We start from the raw sequence: 21558 nt of genomic DNA, 5'->3' as shown, positions 1-21558 counted from the left end.
TGGTGTTGGTGGGAATGAGAGCTGTGTTGGTGAGAATGAGAGCTGTGTTGTTGATGAGAATGAGAGCTGTGTTGGTGGGAATGAGAGCTGTGTTGGTGAGAATGAGAGCTGTGTTGGTGGGAATGAGAGCTGTGTTGGTGAGAATGAGAGCTGTGTTGTTGGTGGGAATGAGAGCTGTGTTGGTGGGAATGAGAGCTATGTTGTTGGTGGGAATGAGAGCTGTGTTGTTGGTGAGAATGAGAGCTGTGTTGTTGGTGAGAATGAGAGCTGTGTTGGTGAGAATGAGAGCTGTGTTGTTGGTGAGAATGAGAGCTGTGTTGGTGGGAATGAGAGCTGTGTTGGTGAGAATGAGAGCTGTGTTGTTGGTGAGAATGAGAGCTGTGTTGGTGAGAATGAGAGCTGTGTTGTTGGTGGGAATGAGAGCTGTGTTGGTGAGAATGAGAACTGTGTTGGTGAGAATGAGAGCTGTGTTGTTGGTGAGAATGAGAGCTGTGTTGTTGGTGAGAATGAGAGCCGTGTTGTTGGTGGGAATGAGAGCTGTGTTGGTGAGAATGAGAGCTGTGTTGTTGGTGGGAATGAGAGCTGTGTTGGTGAGAATGAGAACTGTGTTGGTGGGAATGAGAGCTGTGTTGTTGGTGAGAATGAGAGCTGTGTTGTTGGTGAGAATGAGAGCCGTGTTGTTGGTGGGAATGAGAGCTGTGGTGTTGGTGGGAATGAGAGCTGTGTTGTTGGTGGGAATGAGAGCTGTGTTGTTGGTGAGAATGAGAGCTGTGTTGGTGAGAATGAGAGCTGTGTTGTTGGTGAGAATGAGAGCTGTGTTGGTGAGAATGAGAGCTGTGTTGTTGGTGAGAATGAGAGCTATGTTGGTGAGAATGAGAGCTGTGTTGGTGGGAATGAGAGCTGTGTTGGTGAGAATGAGAGCTGTGTTGGTGAGAATGAGAGCTGTGTTGTTGGTGAGAATGAGAGCTGTGTTGTTGGTGGGAATGAGAGCTGTGTTGTTGGTGGGAATGAGAGCTGTGTTGTTGGTGAGAATGAGAGCTGTGTTGGTGGGAATGAGAGCTGTGTTGGTGGGAATGAGAGCTGTGTTGTTGGTGAGAATGAGAGCTGTGTTGGTGAGAATGAGAGCTGTGTTGTTGGTGAGAATGAGAGCTGTGTTGTTGGTGGGAATGAGAGCTGTGTTGTTGGTGAGAATGAGAGCTGTGTTGGTGAGAATGAGAGCTGTGGTGTTGGTGAGAATGAGAGCTGTGTTGGTGAGAATGAGAGCTGTGTTGTTGGTGGCAATGAGAGCTGTGTTGGTGAGAATGAGAGCTGTGTTCTTGGTGAGAATGAGAGCTGTGTTGGTGAGAATGAGAGTTGTGTTGGTGGGAATGAGAGCTGTGTTGGTGAGAATGAGAGCTGTGTTGGTGAGAATGAGAGCTGTGTTGTTGGTGAGAATGAGAGCTGTGTTGTTGGTGGGAATGAGAGCTGTGTTGGTGGGAATGAGAGCTGTGTTGGTGAGAATGAGAGCTGTGTTGTTGGTGGGAATGAGAGCTGTGTTGGTGAGAATGAGAGCTGTGTTGGTGGGAATGAGAGCTGTGTCGGTGAGAATGAGAGCTGTGTCGTTGGTGAGAATGAGAGCTGTGTTGTTGGTGAGAATGAGAGCTGTGTTGGTGGGAATGAGAGCCGTGTTGGTAAGAATGAGAGCTGTGGTGTTGGTGAGAATGAGAGCTGTGTTGGTGAGAATGAGAGCTGTGTTGTTGGTGAGAATGAGAGCTGTGTTGGTGAGAATGAGAGCTGTGTTGTTGGTGAGAATGAGAGCTGTGTTGGTGAGAATGAGAGCTGTGGTGTTGGTGAGAATGAGAGCTGTGTTGTTGGTGAGAATGAGAGCTGTGTTGGTGGGAATGAGAGCCGTGTTGGTGAGAATGAGAGCTGTGGTGTTGGTGAGAATGAGAGCTGTGTTGGTGAGAATGAGAGCTGTGTTGTTGGTGAGAATGAGAGCTGTGTTGGTGAGAATGAGAGCTGTGGTGTTGGTGGGAATGAGAGCTGTGTTGGTGAGAATGAGAGCTGTGGTGTTGGTGAGAATGAGAGCTGTGTTGTTGATGAGAATGAGAGCTGTGTTGGTGGGAATGAGAGCTGTGTTGGTGAGAATGAGAGCTGTGTTGGTGGGAATGAGAGCTGTGTTGGTGAGAATGAGAGCTGTGTTGTTGGTGGGAATGAGAGCTGTGTTGGTGGGAATGAGAGCTATGTCGTTGGTGGGAATGAGAGCTGTGTTGTTGGTGAGAATGAGAGCTGTGTTGTTGGTGAGAATGAGAGCTGTGTTGGTGAGAATGAGAGCTGTGTTGTTGGTGAGAATGAGAGCTGTGTTGGTGGGAATGAGAGCTGTGTTGGTGAGAATGAGAGCTGTGTTGTTGGTGAGAATGAGAGCTGTGTTGTTGGTGAGAATGAGAGCTGTGTTGGTGAGAATGAGAGCTGTGTTGTTGGTGAGAATGAGAGCTGTGTTGTTGGTGAGAATGAGAGCTGTGTCAGTGAGAATGAGAGCTGTGTTGTTGGTGAGAATGAGAGCTGTGTTATTGGTGAGAATGAGAGCTGTGTTGGTGGGAATGAGAGCTGTGTTGTTGGTGAGAATGAGAGCTGTGTTGGTGAGAATGAGAGCTGTGTTGTTGGTGAGAATGAGAGCTGTGTTGGTGGGAATGAGAGCTGTGTTGTTGGTGGGAATGAGAGCTGTGTTGGTGAGAATGAGAGCTGTGTTGGTGAGAATGAGAGCTGTGTTGTTGGTGAGAATGAGAGCTGTGTTGTTGGTGAGAATGAGAGCTGTGTTGGTGAGAATGAGAGCTGTGGTGTTGGTGAGAATGAGAGCTGTGTTGGTGAGAATGAGAGCTGTGTTGTTGGTGGCAATGAGAGCTGTGTTGGTGAGAATGAGAGCTGTGTTGTTGGTGAGAATGAGAGCTGTGTTGGTGAGAATGAGAGTTGTGTTGGTGGGAATGAGAGCTGTGTTGGTGAGAATGAGAGCTGTGTTGGTGAGAATGAGAGCTGTGTTGTTGGTGAGAATGAGAGCTGTGTTGTTGGTGGGAATGAGAGCTGTGTTGGTGGGAATGAGAGCTGTGTTGGTGAGAATGAGAGCTGTGTTGTTGGTGGGAATGAGAGCTGTGTTGGTGAGAATGAGAGCTGTGTTGGTGGGAATGAGAGCTGTGTCGGTGAGAATGAGAGCTGTGTCGTTGGTGAGAATGAGAGCTGTGTTGTTGGTGAGAATGAGAGCTGTGTTGGTGGGAATGAGAGCCGTGTTGGTAAGAATGAGAGCTGTGGTGTTGGTGAGAATGAGGGCTGTGTTGGTGAGAATGAGAGCTGTGTTGTTGGTGAGAATGAGAGCTGTGTTGGTGAGAATGAGAGCTGTGTTGTTGGTGAGAATGAGAGCTGTGTTGGTGAGAATGAGAGCTGTGGTGTTGGTTGGAATGAGAGCTGTGTTGGTGAGAATGAGAGCTGTGGTGTTGGTGAGAATGAGAGCTGTGTTGTTGGTGAGAATGAGAGCTGTGTTGGTGGGAATGAGAGCCGTGTTGGTGAGAATGAGAGCTGTGGTGTTGGTGAGAATGAGAGCTGTGTTGGTGAGAATGAGAGCTGTGTTGTTGGTGAGAATGAGAGCTGTGTTGGTGAGAATGAGAGCTGTGGTGTTGGTGGGAATGAGAGCTGTGTTGGTGAGAATGAGAGCTGTGGTGTTGGTGAGAATGAGAGCTGTGTTGTTGATGCGAATGAGAGCTGTGTTGTTGGTGGGAATGAGAGCTGTGTTGGTGGGAATGAGAGCTGTGTTGGTGAGAATGAGAGCTGTGTTGGTGGGAATGAGAGCTGTGTTGGTGAGAATGAGAGCTGTGTTGTTGGTGGGAATGAGAGCTGTGTTGGTGGGAATGAGAGCTATGTTGTTGGTGGGAATGAGAGCTGTGTTGTTGGTGAGAATGAGAGCTGTGTTGTTGGTGAGAATGAGAGCTGTGTTGGTGAGAATGAGAGCTGTGTTGTTGGTGAGAATGAGAGCTGTGTTGGTGGGAATGAGAGCTGTGTTGGTGAGAATGAGAGCTGTGTTGTTGGTGAGAATGAGAGCTGTGTTGGTGAGAATGAGAGCTGTGTTGTTGGTGGGAATGAGAGCTGTGTTGGTGAGAATGAGAACTGTGTTGGTGAGAATGAGAGCTGTGTTGTTGGTGAGAATGAGAGCTGTGTTGTTGGTGAGAATGAGAGCCGTGTTGTTGGTGGGAATGAGAGCTGTGTTGGTGAGAATGAGAGCTGTGTTGTTGGTGGGAATGAGAGCTGTGTTGGTGAGAATGAGAACTGTGTTGGTGGGAATGAGAGCTGTGTTGTTGGTGAGAATGAGAGCTGTGTTGTTGGTGAGAATGAGAGCCGTGTTGTTGGTGGGAATGAGAGCTGTGGTGTTGGTGGGAATGAGAGCTGTGTTGTTGGTGGGAATGAGAGCTGTGTTGTTGGTGAGAATGAGAGCTGTGTTGGTGAGAATGAGAGCTGTGTTGTTGGTGAGAATGAGAGCTGTGTTGGTGAGAATGAGAGCTGTGTTGTTGGTGAGAATGAGAGCTATGTTGGTGAGAATGAGAGCTGTGTTGGTGGGAATGAGAGCTGTGTTGGTGAGAATGAGAGCTGTGTTGGTGAGAATGAGAGCTGTGTTGTTGGTGAGAATGAGAGCTGTGTTGTTGGTGGGAATGAGAGCTGTGTTGTTGGTGGGAATGAGAGCTGTGTTGTTGGTGAGAATGAGAGCTGTGTTGGTGGGAATGAGAGCTGTGTTGGTGGGAATGAGAGCTGTGTTGTTGGTGAGAATGAGAGCTGTGTTGGTGAGAATGAGAGCTGTGTTGTTGGTGAGAATGAGAGCTGTGTTGTTGGTGGGAATGAGAGCTGTGTTGTTGGTGAGAATGAGAGCTGTGTTGGTGGGAATGAGAGCTGTGTTGTTGGTGAGAATGAGAGCTGTGGTGTTGGTGAGAATGAGAGCTGTGGTGTTGGTGGGAATGAGAGCTGTGTTGTTGGTGGGAATGAGAGCTGCGTTGGTGGGAATGAGAGCTGTGTTGTTGGTGAGAATGAGAGCTGTGGTGTTGGTGGGAATGAGAGCTGTGGTGTTGGTGAGAATGAGAGCTGTGTTGGTGAGAATGAGAGCTGTGTTGTTGGTGAGAATGAGAGCTGTGGTGTTGGTGGGAATGAGAGCTGTGTTGGTGGGAATGAGAGCTGTGGTGTTGGTGAGAATGAGAACTGTGTTGGTGAGAATGAGAGCTGTGTTGTTGGTGAGAATGAGAGCTGTGGTGTTGGTGGGAATGAGAGCTGTGTTGTTGGTGGGAATGAGAGCTGTGTTGGTGGGAATGAGAGCTGTGTCAGTGAGAATGAGAGCTGTGTTGTTGGTGAGAATGAGAGCTGTGTTGGTGAGAATGAGAGCTGTGTTGTTGGTGGGAATGAGAGCTGTGTTGGTGGGAATGAGAGCTGTGTTGTTGGTGAGAATGAGAGCTGTGTTGGTGAGAATGAGAGCTGTGTTGTTGGTGAGAATGAGAGCTGTGTTGGTGAGAATGAGAGCTGTGTTGTTGGTGGGAATGAGAGCTGTGTTGGGCTTCCCAGTGGGAAACTTTTACAGCTGGGCTTCCCCAGTGTTTGGCAAGAGCTTCCATAGGGCTGTGATCTGAGATGATGAAACTTCTGTAGATTCAAGTGAGGGGTGAGGGAACCCGTACCTGGGACACTCAGTTGCCTGTTAGGTGGTATAGTTGAGGATAGTTGCCTTGCCCGTGCCATCTCACCCTAAGGCCTTGAGGCCTTTCAGATGTGATGGGCATGTGGCTTCATCCTCATGGTTCAAGACAGCTGCTTGAGCTCCAGCCATCAAGTCTACACGCAGTCTTTCCAGCCAACAAAGGAGAAGGCGTTACTTCTTTCTTTAAGGTCATATTTTGAAGGTCGCATGCTGTTTGCCCATTTCTATCGCACTGGGCAGAATGTATCATGAGACCACACCTAGCTGCTAAGGAAGCTAAAAATTATAGTCTTTCTGTCTGAGCAAGTGCCCAGCTAAAGAGCCAAAGGGGTCGGATGCGGAGGCTTTCGCCGGTAATCCCAGCACTGTGGGAGGCCGAGGCAGGCGGATCGCCTGAGGTCAGGAGTTTGAGACCAGTCTGGCCAACATGATAAAACCCCATCTCTATTAAAAATACAAGAAATTAGCTGGGCGTGGTGGTAGGTGCCTGTAATCCCAGCTACTTGGGAGGCTGAGGCAGGAGAATCGCTTGAACTCAGGAGGCGGAGGTTGCAGTGAGCTGAGATTGTGCCACTGCACTCCACCCTCGGCAACAGAGTGAAACTCCGTCTCAAAAAAGAGTCTAAGGAAGGAGGAGGGAATAGGTATTTTGGAGGCACCAGCTTTCTTTGCCACAGGGCTCAACAGGTGAATTTGTTTTTTAGTTAAAAGGCTTATCTTCTTTCCCTCACATGTTTTTTTTTAACCAGAAAAACACCCAGATAGATTTGATCCTGGATTTTGCCTCCCTTTCACCATCTACCATAGACAGATAAAACAGCTGAAAGGCTGGAGAAATAAGTAGCAGAACCAAAGAACCCGAATGATCCCCAGGCTGTATAATCAGCTCGAAACAGCCAGCAGGTGATCAAGCAGGAGACGCTGTGAACAACGAGGCTTGGAATGGAGCTGCCCCCTCACCCCCACCCCCCAGAGCTCTGATGTGGAGCTGCCCCCTCACCCCCACCCCCCAGAGCTCTGATGTGGAGCTGCCCCCTCACCCCCACCCTCAGAGCTCTGATGAGCTGCCCCCTCACCCCCGCCCTCAGAGCTCTGGCACAGGTTACAGACCAGGCAGCAAGTATTTCTTAAATTATGTAAGTACTACTTGGATATATTCTTCTTATAAAAAATTTAAGTATCATAGTCAGGGCACAGTGGCTCAGGCCTGTAATCCCAGCACTTTAGGAGGCTGAGGCGGGTGGATCATTTGAGGTCAGGGGTTGGAGACCAGGCTAGCCAACATGGTGAAACCCCATCTCTACTGAAAATACAAAAATCATCCGGGTGCAGTGGCAGGCGCCTGTAATTCCAGCTACTCAGGAGGCTGAGGCAGGAGAATCGCTTAAACCCAGGACGTGGAGGTTGCAGTGAGCCGAGATAGCGCCACCGCACTCCAGCCTGGGCGACAGAGTGAGACTCTAAAAAAAAAAAAATTAAGTATCATAAGACTAAACATAAATCACCTCTGACATAACCCCAATGGCTCAGCCCCTCCCCCTCTTCTCTCCCCCCATCTCCTGATAACAATCATCAGAGATGGGGCTCTGACTCTGATTTTTGAGATCTTGGAACCCTGAGAAGAGGTTAGGCCTCCCCCGACCTGCCCGCCTCCCACACACTCTTCCCAGGACACACAGCCGCCTCATCTCCCAGGGAGGTACCTCTTGCCCTCTGAGCTCCCCTGCACTTGTTTCTGCTGCTGCGTGACAAATCATCATAATCCCAGCAGCTTAAAACTGCACCCATTCGTGAGTTCACGATCAGAAGTGCGGCATGGGCTCTCTGCTCACAAGGTGGACATCAGTGTATGGACTGGGCTGAGTTCTTGTCTGGAAGCTCTCTAATTCTAGCAGAATCTAGTTCATTTCAGCTGTGGAACCTATGGTGCGGTTTCCTTGCTCTTAGCTTTCAGAGGCTACCCACATTCCTAGCCAATGGCCTCTTCCATCTTTAAGCCAGCAGTGGCATGTCAAATCCTTCTTATGCTTTGAATCTGACTGCCCCTTCTGCATCCAGCTGATGAAAACTCTGTTATTAAAATATTGTCGTGATTAGGTCCGGCCCACCGCATAGTCTCCCTATTTTACAGTCAGTGCTCCTGTATGACGTAACCTAATCACAGGAGTACATTGCATCCTGGGGGCCAGGTGCAGTGGCTCAAACCTGTAATCCCAGCATGATAAGAGGCTGAGGTGGAGGCCGGGCGCGGTGGCTCAAGCCTGTAATCCCAGCACTTTGGGAGGCCGAGACGGGCGGATCACGAGGTCACTAGATCGAGACCATCCTGGTTAACACGGTGAAACCCCGTCTCTACTAAAAAATACAAAAAACTAGCCGGGCGAGGTGGCGGTCGCCTGCAGTCCCAGCTACTCGGAAGGCTGAGGCAGGAGAATGGCGTGAACTCGGGAGGCGGAGCTTGCAGTGAGCTGAGATCCAGCCACTGCACTCCAGCCTGGGTGACAGAGCAAGACTCCGTCTCAAAAAAAAAAAAAAAAAAAAAGAGGCTGAGGTGGAAGAATCGCTTGAAGTCAGGAGTCTGAGATCAGCCTCAGTAACACAGCAAGAGCAATGATCTCGCCACTGCACTCCAGCCTGGGTGACAGAGACCCAGCAAGGAAGGGAGGAAGGGAGGAAGGGAAATGAAGGAACAGGAAGAACGGGAAGGAACGGGAAGGAACGGGAAGGGAAGGAAGGGAAGGATGGAAAAGGAAGGAATGGGAAGGGAAAGAAGGGAGGGGAAGGGAAAGAAGAGAAGGGAAGGAAGGAGGGAGAGAGGGAGGGAAGGCAGGGAGGGAGGGAAAAATCCATCCAGGGCACAGTCCCAGGGATTATGCAGGGCACACACACCAAGGGGTGGAAATGCTGGGTGCCACCCTAGAATTTTGCCCACTACATCCCTGAGCTTGGTACTGGCTCAGCTCTGCCTCTCCTTCTCTGCAGAGGACATCCTGGGCGTGCAGGCCACCCGGCCCTGGGAGTTTTACCCCAGCAGCCCCTGCCGCACAGTGGTCTTCCCCCTGCTGACCTCCGGCTCTACCTTCTGGCTGCTCAGGCTCTGGGGAGAGCTGGGGCCGTGGCCTGGCCTGGTGAGTAGCTATGCGCTGCTGGTGGGGCCGCGACTCCTCCTCGCTGCCCTTTCCTTCGCTCTGGACGGGGTGGTGTACCACCTGGCCCCACTGTTGGGGGCGGATCGCTGGAATGCCCTGGCCCTGCTCTCTGGTTCCTACGTCACCCTGGTCTTCTACACAAGGACCTTCTCCAACACCATTGAGGGACTCCTCTTCGCGTGGCTGCTGGTGCTGGTATCCCCCCATGTAATGTGGGGCCCTACATGCAAGGAGCCTGTGCCGGGTCCATGGTGGCACAGCTGGCTTCTTGGAGGCATCGTGACTGCTGGCTTCTTCAACCGGCCCACCTTTCTGGCCTTTGCTGTGGTCCCTCTCTACCTCTGGGGCACTCGTGGAGCCACAAACCCTGGCTTGAAGTCCCTGACCCGGGAGGCCCTGGTGCTGCTCCCTGGGGCGGCCCTCACAGCAGTGGTGTTTGTGGCCATGGACAGCTGGTATTTCTCCAGCTCCGCTACATCCAGGACCCTTGTCCTTACACCTGTCAACTTCTTGCACTACAACCTGAATCCCCAAAACCTGGCGAGGCATGGCACGCATGTGCGGCTCACTCACCTGGCAGTCAATGGCTTCCTGCTCTTTGGGGTGCTGCATGCCCAGGCCCTGCAGGCCGCGTGGCAACAGCTGCAAGCTGGCCTCCAGGCCTCTTTACAAATGGGCCTCCTGAGGGCACTGGGTGCCTGGAGCCTGCTGTCCAGCCCCAGGTCCTATCTCCTTCTCCTTTACTTCATGCCCCTAGCCCTGCTGTCTGCCTTTAGCCACCAGGAGGCTCGGTTCCTGATTCCCCTCCTGGTCCCCCTAGTCCTGCTTTGTAGTCCGCAGACCCAACCTGTGCCTTGGAAGGGCACCGTGGTCCTCTTCAATGCCCTCGGTGCCTTCTTCTTCGGCTGCCTGCATCAGGGGGGCCTGGTGCCTGGCCTGGAGTACCTGGAGCAGGTGGTCCATGCCCCTGTGCTCCCAAGCGCACCCACCCACTACACACTCCTCTTCACTCACACCTACATGCCCCCCCGGCACCTCCTCCACCTCCCAGGCCTGGGGGCACCAGTGGAGGTGGTGGACATGGGTGGGACTGAGGACTGGGTCCTGTGCCAAGCCCTGAAAAGCTTTACCAGACAACCAGCCTGCCAAGTGGCTGGTGGGCCATGGCTCTGCCGCGTCTTTGTGGTGACCCCTGGCACCACCAGGGGTGCCGTGGAGAAGTGCAGCTTCCCCTTCAAGAATGAAACACTTGTATTTCCCCATCTAACCCTGGAGGATCCACCAGCCCTGTCCTCCTTGCTGAGTGGGGCTTGGAGGGACCACCTCAGTCTTCACATCGTGGAGCTGGGGGAAGAAACCTGACAATATGACAGGGCACCCACCGCCCACGATTCAGCCATAGAAGTTGCTGCCCCACCTTCTACTTGGGTAGCTGGGCTGGGACGCGGGGACAGGGCCCAGGTTCTCCTTCACGACTCCCACTGCTGCCTCTCCTGGGCACGGCTGTTCTGCCTTCTGGGTGAGCTGGCACTCCTCTCCCTGAGACCAAAGATCTGACCTGTCAGTCCTGATGTCAAGGTCCCCAAAGAACCAGGTGTAAGTGATGACACCTGTCGGTTCCTGCCCTACTGCTTCCAGCCACTGTGATGTTTGAAACATGTAATAGTACCTGGTTGGGAAAAAGAATGAACTGCCAGTGACATTCCCCAGCGACCTCTCCCAAACTTCCCATGATGCCTTGCCCTTGCTGTCATGACAACCTCTGGCTTCCTGAGACCGATCTGCCTATCCAAATAATGTGGAAGTCAGTGTGATGAAGTATAGAGAACAGGTGGCCCAGATCCAGGGGACCCAACTTCTAGCCCCTTGGTCTGTCACCCCCTCACTGTGTGATCTTGAGAAAGCCCCTTCCAGTCTCCCACCCCACTTCCCAGTCTGTTGGGATCAGAGGATCTTTGAGGTGTCTGCCAGCTAACATCGTGTCATTCCTGGAATCCACAGTACACGTCCCCCGTCCTCGACAGGCACAGCTCTCACAAAGCTCTTTAAGCATGGAAGTGGGAGTTGTGTTGTACTTCATGGCCCTCTGATGCCTGCTGTCTCAGTGTTTGCAAACAAGTAATGTTTGAAATATATAATTGCACCTGGAGATTTTCTCCCTACTTTCTTTTACTCCTGTTCCTGAGAGGTGGTGGGAAACTCTCCAGCCATTTCTGCACCTTGTCCTTAAGAGTCATTCTCCTGACTGGGCGTGGTGGCTCACACCTGTAATCCCAGTACTTTGAGAGGCCAAGGCGGGCAGATCTCGAGGTCAGGAGTTGAGACCAGCCTGGCCAACATGGTGAAACCCTGTCTCTACTAAAAATACAAAAATTAGCTGGGTGTGGTGGCGGCGCCTGTGGTCCCAGCTGCTCAGGAGGCTGAGGCAGGAGAATGGCTTGAACCCAGGAGGCGGAGGTTGCAGTGAGCCGAGATCGCGCCACTCACTCCCGCCTGGGAGACACAGCGAGACGGTCTTGGGGGGGAAAAAAAAAGTCATTCTCCCAGATTAGGGAGCCAGATGTTCTCCCTCCTTAGAAGAACTGTGGGTCTCAAGCCCTCCCATCCTGCCCCAGAGAGCAGGGAACACACCATGCTCAGCTAGTGTCTGGTTACCAGCCTCAATTTTTCCGATGGCTTCAAGCTTCTAGATTGCATGATTATCTGTGTTGCCTAATTAGAAATGATCAGATCTGGGTGTGGTGGCTCACACCAGTAATCCCAGCACTTTGGGAGGCAGAAGCAGGAGAACTGCTTGAGACCAGGAGTTCAGGACCAGCCTGGGAAACAAAGTGCAATGCCATTTCAACCATAAAACACAAAACAAAACAAAACAAAATTGTGGCTGGGCACGGTGGCTCATGCCTGTAATCCCAGCACTTTGGGAGGCTGAGGCAGGCAGATCACAAGGTCAGGAGATCAAGACCATCCTGACCAACATGGTGAAACTCCATTTCTACTAAAATACAAAAAACTAGCCAGGCATGGTGGCGCACATCTGTAATCCCAGCTGCTCGGGAGGATGAGGCAGGGGAATCACTTGAACCCGGGAGGTGGACGTTGCAGTGAGCCGAGATCACGCCACTGCACTCCAGCCTGGTAACAAAGTAAGACTCTGTCTCAAAAACAAAAACAAAAAAACCTGTTTTTAATTAGCTGCGCATAGTGTCATGGGCCTGTAATCCCAGCTACTTGGGAGACCCAGGGAGGAAGCTCGATCACTTGGCCCAATAGGTCGAGGTTGCAGTGACAGCTAGTATCATGCCACTGCACTCCAGCCTGGGCAAGAGTGAGGCCCTGTCTCAAAATAAATAAATAAATCAGAAATTTAGCTAGGAGCTTCAAATGACAAGACATTTGTATATACAGTGGATTTCCTAATCATGGGTCCACTAACTTGCTGGACCATAGTCTTAGTTTCGTATGCCTGATCCTCTAAAATGAGGGATGAGTCCAGGTAGCTCATTCCATGGCAGGCAGCAGTCTTTTTTTATTTTTGAGACAGGTTCTCGCTATGCTACCCAGGCTGGTCTCATCTCAGGCTCATGCGATCCTCCTTCCTCTGCAGTGGCTTGGATTAGACACAACTGCCACCACGCCTGCTCCTAGGCAGTAGTCTTAATGCCTGATGATGGGGGGTTGGGGAAGGAAGGAAAGTATCAGGGCAAATGTTGCAGAGCTGTGTTAAGGACTTAGGCCCTGGAATCAAATGCCTCTGCTCACATCCCACTCTGCAAGACTTTGGGCAACTTAAGCAGCAGCCTCTGTTTCCATCGGAGTGGCTCTTGCCTCTAATCCCAGCATTTTGGGAGGCTGAGGCAGGACGATCACTCGGACCCAAGAGTTCGAGACTACCCCATCTCTACAAAAAAATCCAAAAAGTAATCTGCTTGCTCATGCGGATGTGGTTGTAAGGAAGCGAAATAACACGCAGAGTGCAATGAGCAAGTCCCAGCACAAAATACTCATTTCATAAAATACATGTTTATTATTGCCATAGGCCTACAGTCCCTGGTATTCTCAATATATCTTGCCTGAGAAGTATCACACTCATGCCTATTAACCAGCTCATACATTTTTTTAATCAAAGGAATTTGGCAGTTGTAGGGTTGTCTTTTCATTCACATCGTCCCTGGAATTAAGTGTCCTGCTACACCAGTGCAGATTCAGCAGCATCTGTCAAGAGTGTCAGTTCCATCTGCAGAGGAAAGGCTCTCTGGCTTCGGTCCGTGGCTCTCCGCGGGTGCGGTGTCTGGACCCAGCCTATCTTCATCTCTGTTAGGCTTCGGGGTCTTTCTCCACACGGTGTCTTGTCCAATCACAGGACTTCAGCGGAGCCTGCGGTCTGGCCTAGGCTCTTCTGCGTGGGATGTCTGCAGGCCAACAATCCGAGTCGGGGTTCGAAGCCGCGCGCAGTGCCCGGAACGACCCCTCCACGTCGAGGCCAGTGTAGAGCCCGGAAGGCAAAGTAAAGGCCTCGGCCCCGCACAGCCCAGGCTTAAATGTTTGCGCCAGGGCCCCTCTGGCTACCTGGTGGTGGCCCCGAACGGCCACGGAGGCCGCGGCGTAGCTCCTGGGTGAAGGTGTCTCTGAATCGCCCAGCGCGGCGGCACAGGGAGCCTGCGGGGCCAGCCGCGAGGTCCTGCAGGCGGCGGGCCGCGTCCTGGCCCCGCAGCTGGGCCTGCAGCAGAGCGAAGGCCGTGAGCTGCGCCGCACGTCGGATAGGCCGAGACTCGGACAGACGTTCCACCAGCTGCGGGCTGTGCAGCAGGGCCGCCAGCAGCCGCCGAAGCACCATCTTCCCCAAGCGCCCGGGAATCCGACCTCGCCGCCCTAGTCTTCCGCCCGGCGGCGCCCGACCCGGACGTCATCTGCGCCCGCGCAGCTTGATGACGACACTGCCGCCCTCGGATTGGGTCCAATGAGATGCGCGCTTCCGCGCGTTTCCGCTTCCGCCACGGCAGACGCCACCTCGTGCCGGGAATCGCCGCGTCCTCGTCCGCTTCTCTGCGCTATGTCGGGTGGCCTCCTGAAGGCGCTGCGCAGCGACTCCTACGTGGAGCTGAGCCAGTACCGGGACCAGCACTTCCGGGTGAGGGAGGCCGGGCCGCGAGAGGGGAAGGCCCTGGGCCAGAACGCTGAGAAACGGTTTGCTCTTGTCTCATTGTGTCGCCTCCCGTTCTGCTGCAATCCCCAAACGCCAAGTGGGGCCCCGGTGCCGGCTGGGGAGGCAGGGAGCGGGTGCTGGGGGGGCGCTTGGACATCACTGAAGCCGCTGGCTCTGGAAGACAGGGCATTTGAGGCTCGCTTTCCTGTTCCCTCCAGCCGCTCCCTGCACCCGAGCCGGTGCCGAGAGGCCTGAGCGCTGATGGTAGTGGCGGCTCCCGTTTCCAGGTTGTACCTCGCAGATGGCTGCGTAACAAGGGCGGGGTGCCCTTCTCTCTCCCAGAGTGTGCAGAGGCGCCTTCTTGATGCAGATTCGGGGCTTTTTACGTTCTTTTTTATTTTTTTTATTTTTTTATTTTATTTTTTTTTTTTTGAGACGGAGTCTCGCTCTGTAGCCCAGGCTGGAGTGCAGTGGCCGGATCTCAGCTCACTGCAAGCTCCGCCTCCCGGGTTTACGCCATTCTCCGGCCTCAGCCTCCCGAGTAGCTGGGACTACAGGCGCCCACCACCTCGCCCGGCTAGTTTTTCTGTATTTCTTAGTAGAGACGGGGTTTCACCGTGTTAGCCAGGATGGTCTCCATCTCCTGACCTCGTGATCCGCCCATCTCGGCCTCCCAAAGTGCTGGGATTACAGGTGTGAGCCACCGCGCCCGGCCTACGTTCTTTTTTAAATCGGCGAAGCAGTGCCCTTCTCTGGGAGGATGGTGTTAGGGAAGCTGTACGCGGTGCGTGGGAGACACAAGTGAAGTCCTCACTCCGCCCTCGGGGAGGCTTCGGAGTGGGGAGGGGGACCCGCCAAGCTGGGCACTTTGAGGGTGTTTGGATGTGAAGATCGGAGAATTGCTGGATTTCAGAAGAGAGAAATTTTTAGTCCGGACTATATCACAGTATGTTTTGTGGAAAAAGGGGAGGCCGCAGATATACAAAGTAGGCTTTTCAGTATCAGCAAAGGTAGGGATGGAATACGGTTGAGGGGTGGCGGCGCGGGACTCATTAACCCGGTTATTTAGTAAACATTTGTTGAGTGCTGTCACCAAAGCCTTGTGCTAAACCCTGGGGGGAAGGGAAGACAGTTTCTGCACTCTGCGAGCTCATAATCCCCTGTAGTGTGGATTATCAAAGAATCTAAGGTAGAAGTGAGTTAAAAGAGAGGCTGTGAGAATTCAGAAAAAGGGGAGAAATCCCCTTGTGACTGGGAAATGAGGGGGCGCATATAGCAGAGGTCAGTGTGGAGAACGTGTGAAATATGTTACTAGAGTAGGGAAAAGGAAACTTTGACGCCAAATTAGGGAAGCTCTGAAATTTATTCAGTCGAGGCCGGGCACGGTGACTCATGCCTGTAATCCCAGCACTTTGGGAGGCTGAGGCGGGTGGATCACGAGGTTAGGAGATCGAGACCAGACTGGCCGAGATGGTGAAACCCCATCCCTACTAAAAATACAAAAATTAGCCGGGCGTGGTGGCGGCGCCTGTAGTCCCAGCTACTCGGAAGGCTGAGGCAGGAGAATTGCTTGATCCCGGAAGGTGGAGGTTGCGGTGAGCCAAGATCGCGCCACCGCACTCCAGCCTGGGCAACAGAGCGAGATTCCTACTTTAAAAAAAAAAAAAAAATTCGGTCAATTTATTTTATTTTTTGAGACAGAATCTCGCTCTATTGCCTAGGCTGAAGTGCAGTGGCGCAATCACGGCTCATGCAGCCTCAACCTCCTGAGCCCAAGTGATCCTCCCCACCTCAGCCTCCTGAGAAGCTGGGACCACAGGCTCTCACACTACATCCGGCTAATTTTTTGTAGAGACAGGGTCTCCCTGAGTTGCTCAGGCCGGTCTCAAACTCTGGGACTCAAGCGATCCACCAGCCTGGGCTTCCCAAAGTGCTGGGATTACAGACGTGAACCACTGACCCCGGCCAGTCCAGGTTTTAGATGCTTAAGTGCCAGGCATGATTTGCACTTTTTTTGAGACGGGGTCTGGCTCTGTCACCCAGGCTGGAGTGCAGTAGCACGATCTCGGCTCACTGCAAGCTCCGCCTCCCGGGTTCACGCCATTCTCCTGGCGAGCTGGGACTACAGGCCCCGCCACCACGCCCGGCTAATATTTTTGTTTTTGTTTTTGTTTTTTAGTAGAGACGGGGTTTCACCGTGTTAGCCAGGATGGTCTCGATCTCCTGACCTCGTGATCCGCTCGCCTCGGCCTCCCAAAGTGCTGGGATTACAGGCGTGAGCCGCTGTGCGCGACCCTGATGAGCCATTTTGGATCCAGGGATTTGTCAGGTGTGTTGGATGAAGCCCAGTTATATTCTTATCTCTGGCTTCATCGTGTCATCCCAGTTTGGAAGCCCATTAGGAAAGTGAGCTCTGTTTTGTTTTTAGTGATCACTACATTTTTTTCCTCAATTCAGAAAAAATACATGAGCATGTAAAGCATCAGAGTTGTTGCTTTAAACAGTCTCTATGGGGTTATTAAAAGGGGACTCTCTGGAAATCCACTTATTTCTCACTACAGAGTATAAAAGGGCCCTTTGTCATACATGGGTCAAGGTCCAGAGTTTAACCTTGGTTGAAAGGATGCACTGCTGAGAAGATGGCGTGTGCAGGGAAAAAAGCCGCTTGTGTGGCAGTCTGGCGTAGGGTGACTTTGCTGTATGCGGTATAACTTTTGAGCCTTGTCTCTACTAAGAGTCTGGACTTTGCATAAGTGCTTCACAGGATGTGAACATCTCCCTTTTTTTGAGCAAGGGATTTGTGGTAGGCTGGGATGAGAGAATTTGATTTCCAAATCAGAATTAATGAATGTTTCTACCATACTTAGAAATACTATTTAAGCAAGGCTCTGAAGTTGCTTAACTTTTGTCTCTCTTTGAAATTCTAGGGTGACAATGAAGAACAAGAAAAATTACTGAAGAAAAGCTGTACGTTATATGTTGGAAATCTTTCTTTTTACACAACCGAAGAACAAATCTACGAACTCTTCAGCAAAAGTGGTGACATAAAGAAAATCATTATGGGTCTGGATAAAATGAAGAAAACAGCATGTGGATTCTGTTTTGTGGAGTATCCTTCCTGTGGATGGAATGTGGCTGCTGAACTGGGGTAGAGCTGAGAATAGTAGCTCATAATCCTCCCTGCACTTGCCCCTACGTTTTCCCTCGTCTCCCTCCTACCTTCTGTCCAGTGTCACTGCTCTTTTTTTTTTTTGAGACAGAGTCTGGCTCTGTCGCCCAGGCTGGAGCGCAGTGGCCGGATCTGAGCTCACTGCAAGCTCCGCCTCCCGAGCTTACACCATTCTCCTGCCTCAGCCTCCGGAGTAGCTAGGACTGCAGGCGCCCGCCACGTCGCCCGGCTAGTTTTTGTATTTTTTTTTTTTTTAGTAGAGACGGGGTTTCAACGTGTTAGCCAGGATGGTCTCGATCTCCTGACCTCATGATCCGCCCATCTCGGCCTCCCAAAGTGCTGGGATTACAGGCTTGAGCCACCGCGCCCGGCCGTCACTGCTCTTATACTATAAAGCTGACACTAGTTACATTCTCTCCTGAAATCCATGCTTTATGGTTGTTTAAGAAAAAGTTTTTCAGGCCGGGCGCGGTGGCTCAAGCCTGTAATCCCAGCACTTTGGGAGGCCGAGACGGGCGGATCACGAGGTCAGGAGATCGAGACCATCCTGGCTAACACGGCGAAACCCCGTCTCTACTAAAAAATACAAAAAAAACTAGCCGGGTGAGGTGGCGGGCGCCTGTAGTCCCAGCTACTCGGGAGGCTGAGGCAGGAGAATGGCGTGAACCCGGGAGGCGGAGCTTGCAGTGAGCTGAGATCTGGCCACTGCACTCCAGCCTGGGCGACAGAGCGAGACTCCGTCTCCAAAAAAAAAAGAAAAAGTTTTTCAAGAATGTTTGCCCTTCATTAAAAAAAAAAAAAAATTCCAAAGAGCACAGTGAAAATATAAAAACCTTGTACTGTTCTAAACCCCTAATTCCCTTTGCCAGAGGCAGTTACCAGTTTCTTGAGCATCTCTCAAGAAGTAACCTGTGGGTGTGCAGTAGTGTACTTCATGTGCTGTTTTTAAAATCATTTATTATTTATTTATTGTTCCATTTCAGCACATGTAGGTCTGTTTTCAAAATAGCCGTATAGCTGGGCATGGTGGCTCGTATTTGTAGTGCCAGCTACTCAGGAGGCTGAGGCTGGAGGATCAGTTGAGCCCAAGGGTCCAAGGCTACACTGAGTTGTGACTGTGCTCCTGCCAGGGTGACGGGGCAAGACCCCATCTTTAAAGAAAAAAATGTTTTAATAGCTATATCGTAATTCATTACATAGGTGTGTATAAGCTGATTGTATAGGTACAAACCAAAACTATTTACTTGTGATCATTTTCTTACTCAGACTCTTTTAAGCATTGTACCTCCTGGATTTATTCTATGTTCTTTTTACTCTCTGTTTTGGTCATTCAATTTAGTATTCTGAGAAATTTTGCAGACCCAATCTAATGTATCTTTTGAGTTTTTTCCTGTGTCCTGAATTACATTTGTTTCAGATGAAATTTTTCCTTAAGTGTCTGGTGATCCCTGGATTTCTGCTCATAATTAAGGACAAGAATGCTGACTCACTGGACCCAGGCAGGGCATCTCTCCCAGATTGCTGGCTTGCCTTGGGGATATGTGGGTTTCCCAAATGCTAGAATGAAAAGAGATTTTATTTTGGCCTGCTAACATCAAAGACACTAGTTCCTCCAGATGGTTTATTCACAACACCATTGTCTTATTTTTATTTGTCTGGGATTAAATGTCCTCCCCTTTAATTAAAGGGAGCTCTCTCTGATGAAGTAGGTTTGGGGACTGCTACCCTGGTGATACCTTGAGTCTTTCCTTTAGTGAAACGCAGCGCAATTCCACATGCACTGTGACCCTCTCTTTATTAAGGTGCCCTGGAATATATGGCACCTAACTTGAATATATAGCACTTGTTTCTTGGATAAGAAGTGTACAGTGGTCCAAACCTGCACTGAATTATCTTATATTTTGCAAACCAAATACGGAGATGATGGGACCAAAAATTATCAACAGGAATGTCCAACAAATCTGATCAGTGCAGCCACGGAGACGTGTCATGTTTGACTCTCTGTGCTTCCAAACCATGGCAGACAGGCCTGTGCAAGCTGAACTGCTGTCTCTGAACTACATCTGATTAGATTAGCTCTTGTACTTTTTAACAATGCAGCTTCATTTACATGTTGTTCCCCTATTTCCAGAAATGTTTGGAAAAATGGTAGTGTTCCTTAATACTTAAGATATTACTCACGTGCAGATGCCGAAAATGCCATGCGGTACATAAATGGAACACGTCTGGATGACCGAATCATTCGCACAGACTGGGACGCAGGCTTTAAGGAGGGCAGGCAGTACGGCCGTGGGCGATCTGGGGGCCAGGTATGCGAGAAGGGTCTCTGGGCTCAGCCCGTTGCCTGGGATTCCAGTCACAATGACAGGTGTTTTGGCAATTTGTATTTACTCTTTTGTAAATAACTTTGTGTCTATAACCTTGGCTTGAAGTGGATCTGAAAACCACCCAACGGTTTGGGTGAATTTTTTAAACCCTGAAATATAAGTCCTGTACGTTTCTAATAAGCAACCATTCTTGAACTTCTGCTAGGGGCTAGATTCCACCGGCAGGAACATCTAGAATGAAAGCAGAATGCACTGAAATGAGTTGAAGTGCATATGTCCTGCTTGAAATGTTCACATTATGGCATCTGAACAGGTTTCACTGTTTGTCTAACGTGTTTATGGGAGACATATATGTTACACCATTCTTTTCCATACTGTAACTCTGGATTCTTTCCATTAAAGGTTCGGGATGAGTATCGGCAGGACTATGACGCTGGAAGAGGAGGCTATGGAAAACTGGCCCAGAACCAGTGAGTGATGAGAACTCTGTCAGTGACTAGCACTCGTTTGGCTTGTTGAATTGATTGAAAAACATCACCAAAAGTCTGCAAACGAGCCCATTTTTACCAAGCTTTGATCAGTGTCTTTACTGAACTGGAAGCCTCTGAAAGTTATTAAAGGACAGAACCCAAAAGAATGCCTTTAATTACTGTCTGAGACTCTTGGCCATGTGTCAGATGATCAGATTTATTTTGTTACCCGGTCAGAAATTGTGTTCTTTGACAACAGATTGGATCTATAATGTTGGTTAGTCTTTAGCCCAAACCACTACACTTTTAGAAAGACAGAAACATTTAAAAATTTGTTTTTACTATATTGAGTCTTAAGTAGGTTCATGATCTACATTGGGGCCTGGGGCCTGGGATTTTTTTTTTTTAATTTTAAGTTTGCATGAGATAGCCTAATAAATGGAGGTGGGGCCAGGCATGGTGGCTCACACCTGTAATCCCAACACTTTGGGAGGCTGAGGAGGAAGGACAGCGTGAAGCCAGGAGTTTGAGACTAGACTGGGCAACATAGCAAGACCCCTTCTCTACAAAGCAAAACGAAAAACAACAAATGGAGTTGTGCTGTTGTATTGCTTTGCACAAAATTAGGAACAGGTGTTTGACAGCTGAATTTGTTTTCTATGAATTCCAACCTCTAAAGGCAAGCTTAGAGGCCAAGGACCTTCCTATATAGTTGGTGCAAAAGCAGTCGCCACAGGACAGTACTGCTTCCATGCTTCACACATCAGGAAATGACGCCCAAGCTTGAGTATTTACTGACACGTTTTTCAAAAGATGTGTTATACCTAAAGCTAAAAAAAGGGCAAGGGTTTGCCATAGAGGGAACCTGTAAATAGTTTCAGGGGTAGGGGAGATGTTGCCAGTAAGAAATGGGGTAAACTCTCAAGAGACAGTGAAAACACTGCCTTGACATGAGGATCACCGAGTTTCTTCTTTTCATTTTCAGTGATGTTGAGAACGGACTGGGTTTAAAAAGGGAGCTTGAAGATGGAATGTTTAACAGTCACAGAAGGTTCCTGCAGGAGATTCCTGTTTTAGCCGTTTCTCATTTTTTTCCTCAAATTGTACTTCTGAGGCTCAAGCCTTCACAGTGAGCTCATGGTTCTACAGAGAAGGGGAGTCTAGGGAATTTCTTTGGTATTTATAAGGCAAGAGGTGATTTCTCTCTAATATATGTGAGTTATTGCTCATTTAAAACTGTTAAGTCTAGTATAATTTTCCCTGATAGGAAAAATGAATTTTTTTCACTTAGCAACAAAGTACCTTCTAACTTCCAACAGTCTGTGAAAGTTGGGGCTGACGTACCTTAGTGCGAATGTCTTTCATGTTAAACCAAGTGTAGAAATCTGAATTTTTAAAAGAGCTATATAACTAGTTGTAAGTGCTTAGGAAGAAATTTTGCAAACATTTTTTTTTTTTTTTTTTTTTTTGAGACGGAGTCTCGCTGTGTCTCCCAGGCTGGAGTGCAGTGGCATGATCTCGGCTCACTGCAAGCTCCGCCTCCCGGGTTCACGCCATTCTCCCGCCTCAGCCTCCCAAGTAGCTGAGACTACAGGCGCC

The 21558-nt window shown here is 50.2% G+C and overlaps 3 protein-coding genes across 22 annotated transcripts in view; 2 read left to right on the top strand and 1 right to left on the bottom strand.

Moving 5' to 3' along the window:
• Positions 1-10996, top strand: part of PIGZ (phosphatidylinositol glycan anchor biosynthesis class Z) — a 35411-nt gene extending 24415 nt beyond the window's left edge. For 10 of the 11 annotated variants that reach the window (XM_045387254.1, XM_015444872.2, XM_074030710.1 and 7 more), the window contains one exon: positions 8681-10996. In XM_045387254.1, coding sequence (XP_045243189.1) covers positions 8681-10209 — 1529 coding nt within the window. In that variant the 3' untranslated portion in view covers positions 10210-10996. Of the gene's footprint in view, positions 1-6447; positions 6835-8680 lie in introns of all 11 variants that reach the window. The other variant, XM_074030712.1, reaches the window with a different exon arrangement.
• A 1857-nt stretch (positions 10997-12853) lies between these two features.
• NCBP2AS2 (NCBP2 antisense 2 (head to head)) lies at positions 12854-13752 on the bottom strand. Its single transcript, XM_005545301.5, has one exon. It carries the CDS (start codon positions 13682-13684, stop codon positions 13385-13387), a length of 300 nt encoding a protein of 99 aa, XP_005545358.1. The 5' UTR covers positions 13685-13752; the 3' UTR covers positions 12854-13384.
• Positions 13753-13848: 96 nt separating this feature from the next.
• On the top strand, positions 13849-20123 carry NCBP2 (nuclear cap binding protein subunit 2). Of its 10 annotated transcripts, none has more exons than XM_065539656.2 (5): positions 13849-13978; positions 16173-16322; positions 16921-17102; positions 19333-19471; positions 19892-20123. In XM_065539656.2, exons 3-5 carry the CDS (start codon positions 17053-17055, stop codon positions 19961-19963), a joined length of 261 nt encoding a protein of 86 aa, XP_065395728.1. In that variant the 5' UTR covers positions 13849-13978; positions 16173-16322; positions 16921-17052; the 3' UTR covers positions 19964-20123. The 10 variants fall into 10 exon arrangements, 9 of the variants coding, with proteins under 9 accessions (XP_065395728.1, XP_065395730.1, XP_005545356.2 ...); XM_065539658.2 differs by having other exon boundaries at positions 13849-14034; XM_065539659.2 differs by lacking the exon at positions 13849-13978 and adding an exon at positions 14210-14280.
• The last annotated feature ends 1435 nt before the right edge of the window (positions 20124-21558 follow it).

Source organism: Macaca fascicularis, chromosome 2 (genome assembly GCF_037993035.2).
Source record: "Macaca fascicularis isolate 582-1 chromosome 2, T2T-MFA8v1.1".
Lineage (NCBI taxonomy): Eukaryota > Metazoa > Chordata > Mammalia > Primates > Cercopithecidae > Macaca > Macaca fascicularis.
Note: the sequence above shows the minus strand (reverse complement) of the source record. Positions and strands in the feature narration are given on the sequence as shown.

Excerpts from the sequence above, each read along its gene's own strand:
- NCBP2 (XM_005545299.4), top strand. The coding sequence starts at position 13,901 with ATGTCGGGTGGCCTCCTGAAGGCGCTGCGCAGCGACTCCTACGTGGAG. Across the intron at positions 13,979-16,920 it reads ACCGGGACCAGCACTTCCGG|GGTGACAATGAAGAACAAGA; the intron begins GTGAGGGAGGCC and ends TTGAAATTCTAG. Across the intron at positions 17,103-19,332 it reads TGTGGATTCTGTTTTGTGGA|ATATTACTCACGTGCAGATG; the intron begins GTATCCTTCCTG and ends TTAATACTTAAG.
- NCBP2AS2 (XM_005545301.5), bottom strand. The coding sequence starts at position 13,684 with ATGGTGCTTCGGCGGCTGCTGGCGGCCCTGCTGCACAGCCCGCAGCTG.